The sequence below is a fragment of the Alligator sinensis genome, unplaced genomic scaffold, assembly GCF_000455745.1.
Source record: "Alligator sinensis unplaced genomic scaffold, ASM45574v1 scaffold999_1, whole genome shotgun sequence".
Taxonomy (NCBI): domain Eukaryota; kingdom Metazoa; phylum Chordata; order Crocodylia; family Alligatoridae; genus Alligator; species Alligator sinensis.
In genome coordinates, this window is record NW_005842571.1 from 1027960 (window position 1) to 1043004 (window position 15045).

Genomic DNA, 15045 nt, shown 5'->3' on the forward strand with positions numbered 1-15045 from the left:
TGGGGGGTAGGGTGGGCCAGGGCTGCATCTAGTTCAGGCGTGGTGGATGGCAGCAGCACTGGGAGGTGGGGCTGCAGGGAACTGGTTATGAAGTTTGAGGCCAGAGCAGCACTGGGATGTGGGGCTACAGGGAATCTTTGGGTGGCTGTTGCCCACCCCAGGCACAGCCCTGGCCCAGTTCCACCCTGGAAAGAGGCTAGTGCAGCCCTTAGTCCATAGCCCCCCTTCACCCTGTGCTCAAATCCAGGGGTACATGCCCCCCATGCCTCCCTTGGGGGTGGGCACATTGGTGGGGAGCCCTCTCTCCTCCTTACTACCTCACCCCCTGGACAAGCTGCCCATGGGGGTCGCATTCACATCCCTGGCTGAGCAGTGTTGGCCCCTGCCCCACTCCCTCCATCACTGGGGGGGGGGGAAGGGGGCTCTATCTGCCTGCCCCTTCCCTTGCCCATGCCCTCCCTCCACCCCCATAGACGTACCAGCCAGATGCTGCTCTCCAAGCTGCCTGGCTTCATTCCTGTAAATTGGCTATTGGATTGGTATTGGCCCATATGGCTGGTTAATAATGACTAGCTCCCATTGGTATTGCCCAAGAAAATCTATATCAGTGTACCCCTAGTTTTTCATCAGTTGGTCTTTTTGCCCTGCTCGCTCTGGGGCATCTGATTCAGCTCAACTTGATCTGCTTCTGTCTGTAAACTTTTTCCTTCTAAGCCTGTCTCTCTCAGTCCCAATGATCCTCTTCCTTCCCATTTCCTTGTATTTCATACAAGTTCCGATCCCACGGTCTGTATTGTAATGAGAGTGCTTTGTAAGCAGCCAGAAAGCAACTTTACTAACATTTACCACTTGATGGATCCTCTTCTCAGCACAATTACGTGCTTTGTTCTGGTTGTGTTTTGTGTGCACATGTGCACATGTGAAGAAGTGTAGGCAGACAGACGCATACATTGCATGTGTCCTTACATACATATGATTTCATATATAGTGTGTGTGTGTGTATAGACGGGTTTCATTACACATGCAGGGAAAGGCGGAATGGGATCTAATGGGTGATCCACAGAATTGCACCTTTTGCCCTAACAAACATGCATGGCAGGAAGCATGGTTGTAGGATTGTGCATTATATCCCATTGTACCTTACTGCCAGTAAGAGCCAGTCAGAAGCAAGCTTCTGTGGCTGGGAGCCCCACCTCAGTTGAGAGGCTCCCAGTGGCTGGGGCACCTCCGCTTCCCTCATTGGGAGATATGGCTGCCATGATCTCCCAGCTTCAAGGTTACATGAAAGCCCCAGGGCAAGATTGCAGGCTTTCATGTGTCCCGGGGCCTAAGACGTTGCAACTGCTGCGATCTCTCGGCCCTAGGGACTCCATGTGCCCCTGGGGCTGGGAGACTGCAATCGGGCCCTGTGGCTGCTGGGACACTGTTAGGTTCTGGCACTGGGTGGCATGCTGCTGAGATTCAGCATCCGCAGCTGCAGGGTGCTGCTTGGCACCCCACTGCTGTCCAGAATCTGCAGTTGTTGGGGCTGCAACTCCCCTTAGTTGTTAGACTTCCAGTCCCAGTTGGACATGGTGCACCCCTTGCGTTCAAGCCCTGTCAGGTGATGGGGCTTCCAGTCATAGGGGAGACCCTGGTACACATGCAAAATAAAGCTTGATAGCAACTGGTTATGAAGTTTGAGGCCAGAGCAGAAGTGCTGATGGCACGGCCTGTCAGATTCAACAAATCTGCGAGTTCTGCTAAATGCTTGGTCATGAGGACCTGAAAAAGGAAAGGAAGGAGCTTCTTACAGTGTGATAAGTACTTTGCACTTCTAGCTTGTCTGAAGGTATTTGCACCATTAACCAGTTATGTGTGTAATAATTGTAATGTGTAGAAGGAGGCTCTATTTGTAACAAGGCATTATGGAAGTATATAAAATGCCTTGCCATGTACATTCATTAGCAAGGGCAAGGTTTAAGAAGGGTGCCTTCCACTTGGCATGGCTCACGAGATGTGTGCATTTCCTTACTACTTGCAGGAGTTTAAAAAGGTTATTTTCTGCACAAACAAGCTTTATCCAGGGGGTGTAAAATTCATCCAGCCATATGGGCTGGATCAGCATTCCTGTGCTGGTCTGTGGTGCCAGGTCCTGCTCAAGTGAAGCATGTGCCAGTCCCCTGGGGCAGCATGGGGCAGCCACTGTCTGTGGCAAATGAGCTAGGCCCAGCACTGCAGGTAGCATAGGGGTCCAGCAAGGCACTGCATGGAGCATACACCCCTCGTGCTGCATGAGCGGGACTGGCTGATCATGGGGCTCTCTGTGCGCATGGCCCTGGAGCTTGCATGGGATGCATCCTTCCAATGGCACATGGGCTGGGTGCAGTGCTGACAGGGTCTTGGGCACAGGTTGTGTGTGGCACCCTGTGCTGCCTGCACTGCCGCATGTTATGCAGGGGCCAGGGCTGGCCCAGCAACCCACAAGCTGGATTGTGCACCTCAATGGGTCTGAATCTTACCCATGGGCCAAACGTTTGACACTCTAAACTTTTGACACGCTTTCTCTATCCTCTGTTGTAGAAGTCTGGAGTGGGTTGACCACAGTCACAAAATATAATAGTCCCTGTAAAAGAATACTAGCTGAATGAATTATTAAATTCAAAGGCTGGTAGCAAGTGTATAAGTGGAAATTCTCCAGTACTACAAACAATACTGCTTATTAAATGACTACATCCACACAGTAAAATAATTATCCGAATGGATCTTATCCTTACATTAGCCCCTATGCTTAGTGCTAACTGTTGTTATTGATGTTGGTAGGCTCTCTGTTTTTGGCTCTAGCTTAGAAGCTGCCATGACTGTGGAGGGAGTTGCATTCTCTTTCTGTTTTACTTCTTACAGGAGAGGACAAGAAGTACCGGGCTGGTCTGCAGGGGAGATACCAATGATCTCTATCAGCTTCTCTTCTCACATATTAGAACAATGGAATGTCATGGAGTACCTGGGGACATACCTTAATCACGGGGTCACCAAGGTGGTGATGGCTTCAATATTAACCTTTTATTTACTTCCTTGGATGCTGCTTATCTTTGGCTTCCTCAGTTCTCTTCTCATTGTAATTTATTACAGGAATTCTAAGCTAAAAACAAATTGTTCTGATGATTTCTGGGACAATGCAAGGCAAACTTGGGCATACCTTTATGATTTGTATGCAAGAATGTGGCATGGTAAGTTAGACTTCCTTTTTTGTAGTTCTAAATCTGTTTTTAATTAGGTGAATTACCCCAAAATTTAAATGTTAGGCTTCTTCAACCCCAGGATGACTAACCCAAGACAATTTTCTTTACTGACAATCTGCAAACCTTTTAATGACAACTAACCTTTTTTACTGACACATGCTTTATGTTATATAAATATAATCCTTCTGCCAGACCCTGGATGAGGGCCTGGTTCCAATCGTAGTGTGTTTAAAAAAAACAAAACAAAACAAAAAAAACCCACACAAACCAAAAAAAAGATTGTTGGTGAAAATTTTCAAACTTATCAGTAACTTTTTTTTCTTGGTTTGGCAACCTTACTTGACTGCAGCAGTGGTTTTACACCATGTTACCCCCATTCAGGGGTCCCCTGTTCACCCTCACAACCATACTGCCTCCCACCAGTCCCACTCTCCCTGTCCTCCTTTGGGGTCTGTCATGCCAGGACCTCTATCTCCATACCTGGCACCCATCAGTGTTACAGGCAGATGGGAGGTAGCATCGGGAGCATTAGCTGTAGCACATGGTTGGGGCTTAGGAAAGGAGCTTTGGAGAACCTTGTGAGCCACAAAGTCCTTAGAGCTCCATTTGAGGTGCTGCTCTCCTGCTCAGACACGAAGTGGCCCTACTGTGTTGTCCATACATTACCATGGGCTCCACCTTCTTTTCCCCAACAGGACTTCAGCCAGCTCCCATTGCTTCATGTTTTTACTGATTCTGTAGGCAGACATTTATAGCTTGGTTATTTATAGACAGATGGCAAGCCTGGTGAACCTATTCAGAAACCAGTACTAGTTTTTGCTAGATGCCGCATAGTAAGCAAGAATCTCTTCCCCAAAGAGTCTATTATTTAAGTGTCAAAAGTGGAATATATTGGGAAATGCATGAGCTGTAAGCACACAGATGGTAAACAGAATTAATATTCTTTATTTGTGGTTTGTTTTTCCTTGAAAGAAAAATGGTTACTTATATTCGTATTCTAACAACAACACTGGCAATTCACTGTATGCTAAAATGGATCCAATTTTAAAGAATCATGTTTGGGGGGGATTTTTGTTTGTTGCCAGAACTTATTTCTAGAAATGTCAATGTAACATTAATTTTAAGATTCTAGAATGTATGTAAGAGCTGTTTGGAAACGAAAAGTACAGCTCATTTTAACTGGACATTGTGCCAGTTTTTAAATATTTACCTTATTGGTGAACATTAATTTCTTAGGAAATGGAACCCCTTCTCCTGCTACTCCCTCTCTTCCCCCTGTTTAAACAAATATAGTTGAGTTACAGTGACTGAAAAGAAATGGCAGCAAGTCTTTCTTTCAGTTTATTCTGGTTTTGGGGGTCTTGGATGATGTCGGAGATGTTGCCCTGCAAGGAAGAGTGCCCTGTGTTCCTGTTTCCTTGTTCCTGATGGGGCAGAAATTTCCCTGCTGTTCTCTGTTCTGTTTATCCAATGAATACTAAATACCCAGTGCAGTGTCTCAGTTTCCAGAGTAGAATGAAATACCACTCTTCCTTCCAGCCCCTTTTGTGGTGCTGTTCATTTTCTGTCTAATTTGGCTTTAGTTCTGTTTTAAGAACAGGATAAGAGTTTCCTTTACATTTCAACTGATGCTGCTATCATCCAGGGTCTAACTTTTGTGGGTTGCTTTCCTTTAATTTCAGTCTAATGTTTTAATCTTGCACAGAAATCTTCATAAGTCCACCTTCATATTTGGCATAAGTGGAACTGAAATCCCCAATGTTATCCTGGATATAATCCAGTCTTCTCCATTTTAGTCCCCAAACCTGTTTTTTCATTCAATGTCAACTTTGCAGCGAGGCCTGGGAGAAGGGACTGGGAAACATGATTCTGTTCTTCAAGATAGGCCTTTTCAAGATGACATTCAGCTGTGGGGTAGAGAAAGGCACTTGTCTTTGCTTGGGATTGTCAGCCATGAGGCATATCCCAGAGTTGCCTAGATGAGCTAGGCTAACTCTCACTTCTGAAAAAGTACAGATGTCAGTACCCTACTGTGCCCACTGCTCATCCAGGAAGTACTCTCCTAGTTCCTAGATGAGCAATCTTTATTCCTCACTCTAGCCGACTTGAAGGTGGCTCTTTCTAGATTGGAACCAATATGAAGAAAATTGGCGGTGTCGGAAATTATCCCAATGCAGCTGATAATTTGGCTGAAAGATGCCCGTGCATGAGCAACCCCTCCTCCCCATGGTGAGGGAGGGGGAAGGGGCAGGGGCAGGCACTGCCGAGCCAGGGTGTGATGGGGTGTGGCACATGATGGAGCTGTGGTTTGGGGGGTGGCTCCCGCTGCTGCTTGCACCCTGGGAGGGCATGGAGAGGCAGAGTGCCCCCCCCCGGATCTGCATGGGGTGGGGCAAGTGGGCTGAAGCGGTGGGCTAGAGTCGGGGCTGTGCGGGGCTCTTCTCATCGGGGACTGGGCTCAGGGTGGGGGCTAGAGAGGGTTGCAGCCACCCCAGATTTCATTGTAGCTTCCTCCCAGTGCCGCGCTGAATGCAGCCCCAGGTCTTCCTGCCTCATCCCCTGCCTGTCCCCATGTGCCAGGAAGAGCTGGGGCTGCGATGGGCGTGCGGCGACTATGGTGCTGGGAGGGAACTAGGGTGAAATTTGTGGGGGCTGCAGGCCACCCTTGCCCCTGGTGAGAGGAGCACGGCGCAGCCCCAGCTCCAGCCCACAGCTGGAGCTCACCTGTCCTGCCCCATGCTGATCCGGGGGAAATGCCCCTTGCCCTCCCAGGGTGCAAGCAGCAGTGGGAACCACCCCCAAACTGCAGTTCCATTCCGTGCCCTGCAGTACCCCGACTGGGCAGTGCCTGCTGCTGCCCCTGCCCTCTCCCAGACCACGGGGGAGGGGGAGGGGTTGATCTTCCCTCCCCTTCCACCACAATGGACTTACCAGCTGGAGGCAGCTCTCCACTCTGTATTGGAAATCGGATTGGTACTGGCCGATATGCCTCCTTAGAATTTGGATATCATTATCGGCCCCCAAAATGTCTATTGGTGCACCCCTAGTTCTTTCACATCCCAGGTGACTGTTCTGACCCTGGGTTCTTGGTATTCTGGGTGAGGAAGGGTTTTTTTTGAACAAAAAAGTCCCTCTTGAAATCAACAAATCTCTTTTTGTCTAAACTATTTTAACTTTCTCTGAAAACATTACATATCATGTTTTGTCACAAAACATTCGCCTTCCCCCCACTCCACTGCCACCCCAATTGGAGGGTGTGTTTTAGGTAGGGAAGCTGTTTTCCTTCTTTGAAAAGTAGCACTCTTGAAGGCAGGTGCATGGCATACAAACAGGAGCCATCTTCACACTGTGTCTGCACAGCAAACTGAAGGGGCAGAATCTTGTATTAACCTGCTCGCACCCGTAACTATTGGGTGAGCATTGTAGCTTGTGCCTGAAATAGTAAGTGAGCTATTCATAGAATCTTGTTGAGAATTTTGATGTAGAAACAACACTTGTATGAGAACTGTGTTTAGTAAAGAACTAGCAATCTTGTTGCTGTGCTTTGCAAGGGTCCAGGCCTTACCTCACATGACATAGAGTAAGGCCTCTTGGAAACAGTCTTCAGGAAGTGTGGCATCTGTACAGTCTGCCACACCAGGGAGTTTCTGATGCTACACTTCCTTCACATTCTGTGCGATAGAACAAGTCCTCCAAGAAACAGTTAGCCATGATGATGCAAAATCTTTCTACATTTTTGCCTTCTAGCCACCCCCCCGCGACCCTTTTTTTGTTTGGGGGTGTGTTGTATGCAAGAGAATGTGGTACTTATGCATACACTTGTGCTCTTCAATTCTTAAGTCATGCTGAAGTGTCTAAATTCCTTGGGTTGTGCTGTGCTCAGTAGAAACATCTCTAAATGCCTTTTATGAATCTGGGCCCAAATTCTTACTACGGTACCAAGCATTGGAAGTTCTTGACGTACCTGCTCTGTACTGCTTGCTGCTGAAGTTCATGCTTCTGTCTAGCAAAAACCTAATATTCAAATTTGAAGTAACCTAAAATTAACGTTAACAATGTTATACTTTGTACTTCAAATAGGTTATGAACTTCATGGTTTGGAAAACATACCAGAAGGACCAGGTGTTGTTATTTTTTACCATGGCGCTATTCCTGTAGATTACGTCTTCTTTGTAGCTAGGTACTTTATCTTGACACACCGGATGTGCGTCTCCGTAGTTGATCATGTGCTCCATAAACTACCAGGTAAAATTCTTTTATTGGAAACAGTTAAATGCTTTCACATATATGAAACTGTGTTGTGTTGTGTTTTAATGCACTTCATATCAATAATACTTGTGAGACACATGATTAGCATAGTCAGCTAGGACCATACTGCACGCTGACAGTGAATTTAGATGTTGGGGGAATGCAACACACCCATCTCAAATTTGCATACAGTTTACACACAATTCTTTGTTCTTTCCCGTTTTTAACTTTTAAAATTTCCGGGGCAGGGTCATTATTACTGACCTTGTAATGGGGAATTTCTCTAAACTCTTTATGCAATAGAAAGGTGGCTTTGCTCCCTGAGGAGCTTGTCAGCCAGTCCTCCCAAATAACACAGTCTTCAAGTACCACCAAGCTGACATAAACAAAAACAAGCCCTTCTGCCTCATCCCAAGCACTTGAGGAGCCCTTTGGCTCTGGCTCCCAACACAGCAGCCTGGCTCCTTCTGGCAGCAAGCAGTATAGCTCACTGCATGCTACCTACTTTGCAAATGCTAGGAGTTTGGTTTTGTTTTTTTTAATCTAGCAGGATACTCCCTGCATATCCTAGCTTGCTCTGGCTCTGGCTCTGGCTCCCAACACAGCAGCCAGACTCCTCCTTGCTGCAAGTATTGAGCTCACTATGTGCTTCCTACTTCTATGCATATTCTAGGAGGTCTTTAAATCTAGCAGGATGCTTCCTGCCTATCCACCTGCCCAGCATGTGGGCTTTCAGAATAGGGATTTCCCTTGCATTTCCTGACACATTTTGTTTTGGAAGCTTTAAATAATAAATGTAATTTAGATTAATCTTATTTAAAAAAAAAAAAAAAGGGTGAAGGAACGAAAGAGGAATACATGCATGTTATCATCAGGGATCCTGGTTTTCTCTGATTTTAAAACAAAAAATCCAAAATATTCTGATTTTTTTGTTTTTGTTTTTGTTTTGTTTTAAACCCAAATCGACACTTTTCTGTGATGCTTTTTGTTTAAAAAAAATGTTTTAATCATGGAAAAATGTGGATTTGGGTGTCTCTTTCTTTTTTAGCAAATTTTTAATTAAATCAGAGAAAATCAGGATCCCTGGTTATCAGTTGTACTAAGGCAACCTATACATGGTAGTACAACAAGTACAAGTAATTATGGAAAAATATTGACAAGTGTATCCTGTATTTGGTTTCTTGAAGTGCAAGTATTAGACAGGTTCTTCTTCAAATTTCTCCAGCTAAAGTATCAGGCTAAGTGCATTGTTCATGCATTACTTTTTACTTTCTCCAGCACATTTGTTGGTCTTATATTCTAAGTATGTAGCCATTTAACTTTAATAATAATGTTTTTATTTTACTGTGTTTTTTCTTTGATATGCAAGCTGTACTTATGACATGTTTTAAGTTCTATTTTAATAATATATTTGCTGTATGCTTTTTGCAGGCTTTAAACTACTTTTAGAATTTCTTAAGGTACTTCATGGTACAAGGGAAGAATGTATGAATGCACTGAAAAATGGTGAACTGGTGGGTATTGCACCAGGTGGTGCTCGAGAAGCCTTCTTTAGTGACAAAACTTACAGACTTGTATGGGATCATCGTAAAGGCTTTGCTCACCTGGCTATAGATGCAAAAGTGGTGAGTAACATACCTGTGAGCATCAATCATTTCAATATAATCAAGATTATTGGCAGACAAATGAATTACCACAAAGGGGGCTTGGCTTCACTGTGAGTGCTGGGGGGCAGGGACCCCACCTGGCAGGGTCCAGATGGGCTGCGCTTTCCCAGTGCACTGAAAGGAGCTCGGGGTCAGCGGGGAGGCGGGGGTGAAACTGGAGTCGCATACCGGGTCCGGGGAACACATGCCCTGGGGACCAGTGCTGATTGGCCGAGTGGAAGCCTGGGGAGTGTAACAGAGAATGCCGAGGTTCAGTATTTGGCATCCAGGGAAAAGAGATGGTGCAGCAGGGCAGGGTAGAGGGGCTCTGCCGCAACAGGGACCCAGCCAGTCAAACCCTCGTGGGATGCCAGGATACAGCGACCAGAAGTGTATGACCAGCTCAGTCTATGAATCAAGATGAGTAACACTAGACTGTAAGTTACTTGTGGGTAGACCCACCGGTCGGAGGGATGAGGACACCTGGAGAGAGTGTCCAGTGAAAGATTATTGAGCCCAGCAGGAGAGAAAGTGTGAACCGGTGCCAGAGGTGGTGTTAGCCTCAGGGAACCCTAGTAGCATAGGCAAAGGACAGATTTGCCTGGAGGAACTGAATAAACAGTTACCAGGTATGAACCAGCTACAGGGAGCTGACCTGGACCTCTGAACCTGGGTTCTGAATCTTTCCCTGAGAAAGTAATACAAACAAAGGGAAGAGAGCCTATTTTCCTTTTGTTTACTATTCAGTACTTCCAGGCCAGGGAGCAATGGTAGGGGCAAGTTAGATCCTGTGGGCACCTGAGTTATAGTTAACTAAGCTGGAGAACATACACCTGGGATCTAGTGAGCTGCCTAATTGAGAATCTAGGAGACCAGCAAGTAGAGATCTTGTCCTCCAGGATCTGTCAGTCCTTGGGAGGAGGAAGACTGCCGCAAGCTAGGCTGTAACATTCAAGAGACCCAGCAGAAAGGAAAGTTGCCAATGCTTTGCAGAATCAGCAACCAAATTTGGCTGGGGGAAGCTGAGACTGAATGACTCGCATGTTTTGTCAGCATAGAAGGATGACTTGTCACCCAAGAGAAAAGGGGCAGGGTATAGGGGTGGTGGAGCCCTGCAGAAAACTGACCCTCATCAGTACGACCATCACTCTAAACGCCATCCATACTTGCAAAGAATAGTAATATTAAGATGTGTCAGGCAAGAGGGAGAGCAGATGGGGCAGAGGTCCCAGTGATCACAATACAATGAAAGAGAAGCGTATGGACCTGCCTACTCACGTACCTAAATCTCCATTTTTCCTTCTTTTCTCAATATTTTCTCTGTCCCTGAGGTCTGAAATCCTTCCTGCCTTTTGGATTTCATGCACATCCCAGTTTTCTTGCATTTGCTGTGACCTCATGTACAAGAAGGCCATGTCTAAACCCTGTTGCTGGTGCTTCTTCCCCTACCTTCCAAAACCACAGTGAAGTCTCTAATTCAGGCCATCTTTGTTTGTGTTGTTTGTTTAAACTGTTGATACCCAGTGGCTCTCCAAATACTTTCTTTTCATACTGTCTTTAAATCTTACATACCTCTGCTTTCTCTTCCTCCCTCATCTTCTTTGCATTGGTAGCCTTTTCTATCCTGTTTCAATTTTTACCCAGTTGCCTTTAGAGGCATAGGCAGGAAGGCTTGTTGGTCACTTTCTGGCCAAAAAATCTGAAAGGCACCTGACAGGGAGCCAGGAATGAGGCCCCCATGAAGCAGAAGGACTGTTACTTGTCAACTGTGGATAGAGAGGCTTCTTCTTGGGAAGTCCGAATCAGCAAGAATGGACCTGAGGACTGACTGATTCGGTCTCCTACTTATAGTGTGGGTAAATGATGGAGATTTTGTACATGTTTCCTAACCTAAACAGTGAGTATCCATCACTAAGGTCACACAGGTAGGTGAGGAGGTACAAAAGTGTGCATGGTGGCCAGATCACAGGAAAGTAAAGCCAGAAGGAAACTCATGAGGTCATCCAATACAGCCCCCTGGTCAAGGCAGGATCAGTCTGTCCTAAAGCATCCTAGGCAAGTGTCTGTCTAACCTACTCTTGGAAATATTCCAAGGATGGAGTTGCCACAAGTCTGACACCTTATCCTAAAAGGAAATTAGGTCAGTTGGCATGACTAGACTTTTGCTGAATCTATGCTGTTTTTTCCTGATCACCTTGTTCTCCTCCAGGTGCTTTACAACAGATTCTTACAGCTGCGCAGGGGAGACTAGTACCATATGAGGGATTGTCCCCTTCATGCTTGTCAGGTCTGTCTCGGGGAGAGTAGATGGACATATTCTGGGTTGCAAACCTCTTGTGTGAAATATAGCATGCAGTGCCACATGCCATGTATCTGAGATGGGGCCGACCAATTATTACAGTTCTAGTGGGGCATCTGTTGGCCTCAGTGGCCCCATGGAATTTGTGGGTCTGTACTAGAATGAACTTTCAAAGATGGATGAGCAGGGACTGGGACATCTCCCCCACCGGGAGTACGGAAGGACTCAGGAGAGGCACCGCCAGGCCTAAGGTTAGGGATGACTTAGTTAGGGAACTTCTGGAGGGGCTAGATGTGTTCAAATCAGCAGACCTGGATGCTCTTCATCTAAGGGTGCTGAGGGAATTGGCAGGGGTCATTGCAGGGCCCCTGGCACAACTATACGAGCACTCATGGAGCTCTGGTCAGCTGCTGGATGACTGGATAAAGGCCAATGTGGTCCCCATTTACAAGAAAGGGAGAAAGGAGGACCCAGGTAATTATAGGCCCATCAGTCCTACCTTGGTTCTGGGGAAGATCTTGGAGATAATTATCAAGGAGCATGTCTGCGAGGGACCAGCAGGGGAGATCATGCTCAGGGGGAACCAACATGGGTTCATTAAGGGAAGATCCTGTCAAACTAACCTTATTTCCTTTTAGGATCAGGTCACAAAGTCCTTGGACAAAGGCATGGGGGTGGATGTAGTCTTCCTGGACTTTAAGAAGGCCTTTGACACTGTCTCTCACCCTATTCTCATAAAAAAAAAAAAACAACTAGGTGACTGTGGCATTGTGTGCAACTGTCCAGCCAATTAGCCACCCATCTGACTGTAGGCATCGGAGTGGTGGTGACCAGGTTGTTTTTGACCTGGAGGGATGTGGGCAGTGGGGCTCCCCAGCGCTCGGTCCTCAGGTCTGTACTGTTCAATATTTTTATCAATGACTTGGACAAGGGGGTGGAAAGCACGTTGTTGAAGTTTGCTGATGACACCAAGATGTGGGTCGAGGTGGGCACGACAGAAGGGAGGGACAGAATCCAGCTAGATCTGGACAGGTTACAGAGATGGGCAGATGAGAATAGGATGGAATTCAACACGGACAAGTGCAGGGTACTGCATCTAGGGAGAAGGAACCAGCAGCATGCCTATAGGCTGGGGAACAACCTTCTCATCAGCACAGAGGTGGAAACGGATCTTGGAGTCATTGTTGACTCCAGGTTGAAAATGAGCCACCAATGCGAGGAAGCTGTCCAGTAAGGCTAACTGCACCTTGTCATGCATCGCAAGCAGGTCCAGGGAGGTGATCCTCCCTCTCTATGCAGCATTTGTTAGGCCGCAGTTGGAGTACTGCATCCAGTTTTGGGCACTGCACTTCAAGAGCGATGTGGCTAGCATTAAGAGGGTCCAGGGGAGGGCCGCTCACATGATCGGGGGGCAGCAGGGCAGGCCATACAAGGAGAGACTAGAGGGCCTGAACCTATTCAGTCTCCACAAGAGAAGGCTGAGTGGAGGATCTGGTGGCTGTCTACAAATTCACCAGGGGGGATCAGCAGGGAATAGGAGATGCCCTGTTCCCCCAGGCACCACATGGGGTAACTAGGAATAATGGCCACAAGTTGATAGCAGGTTCAGGCTAGACATCAGGAGGCGTTACTTTACGGTTAGGGTAGCTAGGACCTGGAACCAACTTCCAAGGGAAGTGGTGCTCGCTCCTACCTTGGAGGTTTTTGAGAGGAAGCTGGATAGACACCTGACAGGTCATATGACCCCAGCATCCGTTCCTGCCGAAGGCAGGGGGTCAGACTTGATGATCTGTTTAGGTCCCTTCCGACCCTAGCTACTATGATAAAGACTGAAAAAGCCTCATTTTGCCTTAGGGCTCTCTACCATCTCATTGCAGGGGGCCCTCCTACCAGCAAGTAGTTTAAGTAGGGATTTGCTGCAATCCCCTGCTTTGAGACATGTGGACAACACCCAGAGCACTTTGAAAACTCTTGAAGCTATGGAGAGACTGAGTGAAAGGTTCTTGCAGTTCTTTTTACCACAACGTGCAGGAACTTATTTTCCTGTCTCAAGCTTTTGCCCAGAAACTTCCTGTAAGTTGAGAGACTGGACTATTTGCCTGTTGTAATCAAATGGAGGCAGCCAGGGTGAAGAGCAGGAACTTGCAGATGAGCACATTAAAGGTTTCCTGGTTTGAGATTGGGTGCCATCCTTCCCTTCCTGAAACTGGAATATATCCACTAAAGCAGGGGTTCCCAAAGTTTTTATGCCCCACCCTGGTAAACCGTGGCCTAGCACTTGCGGCTGACCGTGGCTGGAATTTCCGGTCGGAAACGGGTAAGAATACCCCCACCCAACTTTGCTGTGGATCTTCAGCCGACCTGCCACGGCCCGGGGATTGAGAACCCCTGCACTAGTATTACCTTTTCCTGAGGTCGGAGGGGAAGCTCGTTCCATTACTCCCAGGATTGGTAAGCTGCTCTCAGGCTGGGAGAAGGATCTCTGAAAAAGGGATGGAAAAGGGAAATTTGGGAAATGGGTAACCAAACTGATCGGCTGGAGTAACTATTGACTACAGCCAGAGAAAACATTTTGCACCCATGCAGGGTGTTAACACCGAACAGATGTGGAAGACAAGGGGGGAAAGAGGTAGTTTTTGACTGCACTCCTAGTGCCCTCTGTGAGGGCTGAGGTACAGTGTGGCTTCCGGTAAAAAGCCAGTGTTTATCCTATGAAATTGTAGTTGCATTTCAGTGGATTATTCGAGCAATGAAAAGTGAAGGGCAGAAGTGCTCAGAAAGCTGATGCCAACTCTGAAACCTAGTTATGAGTAGTATAGAAAGAGTACTTAGGTTAGATCTTGAAATCCCTTTGAATCCTTGAGAATTATGTTGCAATGTCCTAGGAGACTTCTTCCAGTCCCACTGCAGGTTTGCTTATGAGTAAAAGAAAGCTAATAGGCACTGTTTGCTGTCAGTTGACTAGTTCGTCCTATTGGCAGATGGAGTAGATGCCAGGGTACACAAATCCAACATTTTTCAGAAAACTTGCATCTTTAGATGCATGTTATTCAATTTATAGGCTAACACATGGATAGCTAGCTGTGTGTATTAATCCATTTTCTTGCATGTCAGTACATTGCCATTTCAGTCCACTTGCTGCATTTCTTGACTGCTGATCAACTTCCAAGTCAGTCAGGAAGTTTTTGCTTTGATTGAAAATAACCACTTAACTCCTTGACATGGTGACTGTCAACCCTGGGGTGTCTTGAGATCCTATCAAGGGTGCTGTGGGGTGTCACTCAATGTTAGTATTGTCCATCATACTTGCACCCCAAACAATAGAAACCCAGAGATTTTAAAAAGGAATCCACATTGTTAAAAACATTCTGACCTCTTGTGGTCTTTCTGAGTTCTTTGCAATAGAAAAATTGGTCTTCTATCTTTATGTAGTAAAAGATATATGCAAATTAAGAGCTGGCACTTTCCAAAGGGTGCCTTGAGCCTAAGGAGGTTGAGAACAAGTGCTTTGACAGAGGTCCTCCAGGATAGTCACCACCACCTCGGCACACTCCTAGGGTGGACCTGACTATCAAACAGTCCCCAAGGAGTTCATCCTGGAAGAGTTTAAAAAAAAAAAAAAAAAAAAAAA

The 15045-nt window shown here is 46.5% G+C and overlaps 1 protein-coding gene across 4 annotated transcripts in view; it reads left to right on the forward strand.

Annotated features, from left to right (window-relative positions):
- Positions 1 to 2886: 2886 nt before the first annotated feature.
- Positions 2887 to 15045, forward strand: part of LOC102384621 (transmembrane protein 68-like) — a 22412-nt gene continuing 10253 nt past the window's right edge. Inside the window, exons 1-4 of one of the 4 annotated variants that reach the window (XM_006032434.3) lie at positions 2887 to 3016; positions 3085 to 3209; positions 7302 to 7466; positions 8901 to 9094. In XM_006032434.3, coding sequence (XP_006032496.1) covers positions 2970 to 3016; positions 3085 to 3209; positions 7302 to 7466; positions 8901 to 9094 — 531 coding nt within the window. In that variant the 5' untranslated portion in view covers positions 2887 to 2969. Of the gene's footprint in view, positions 3210 to 7301; positions 7467 to 8900; positions 9095 to 15045 lie in introns of all 4 variants that reach the window. The other 3 variants (XM_006032435.3, XM_006032433.3, XM_006032436.3) reach the window with 3 other exon arrangements.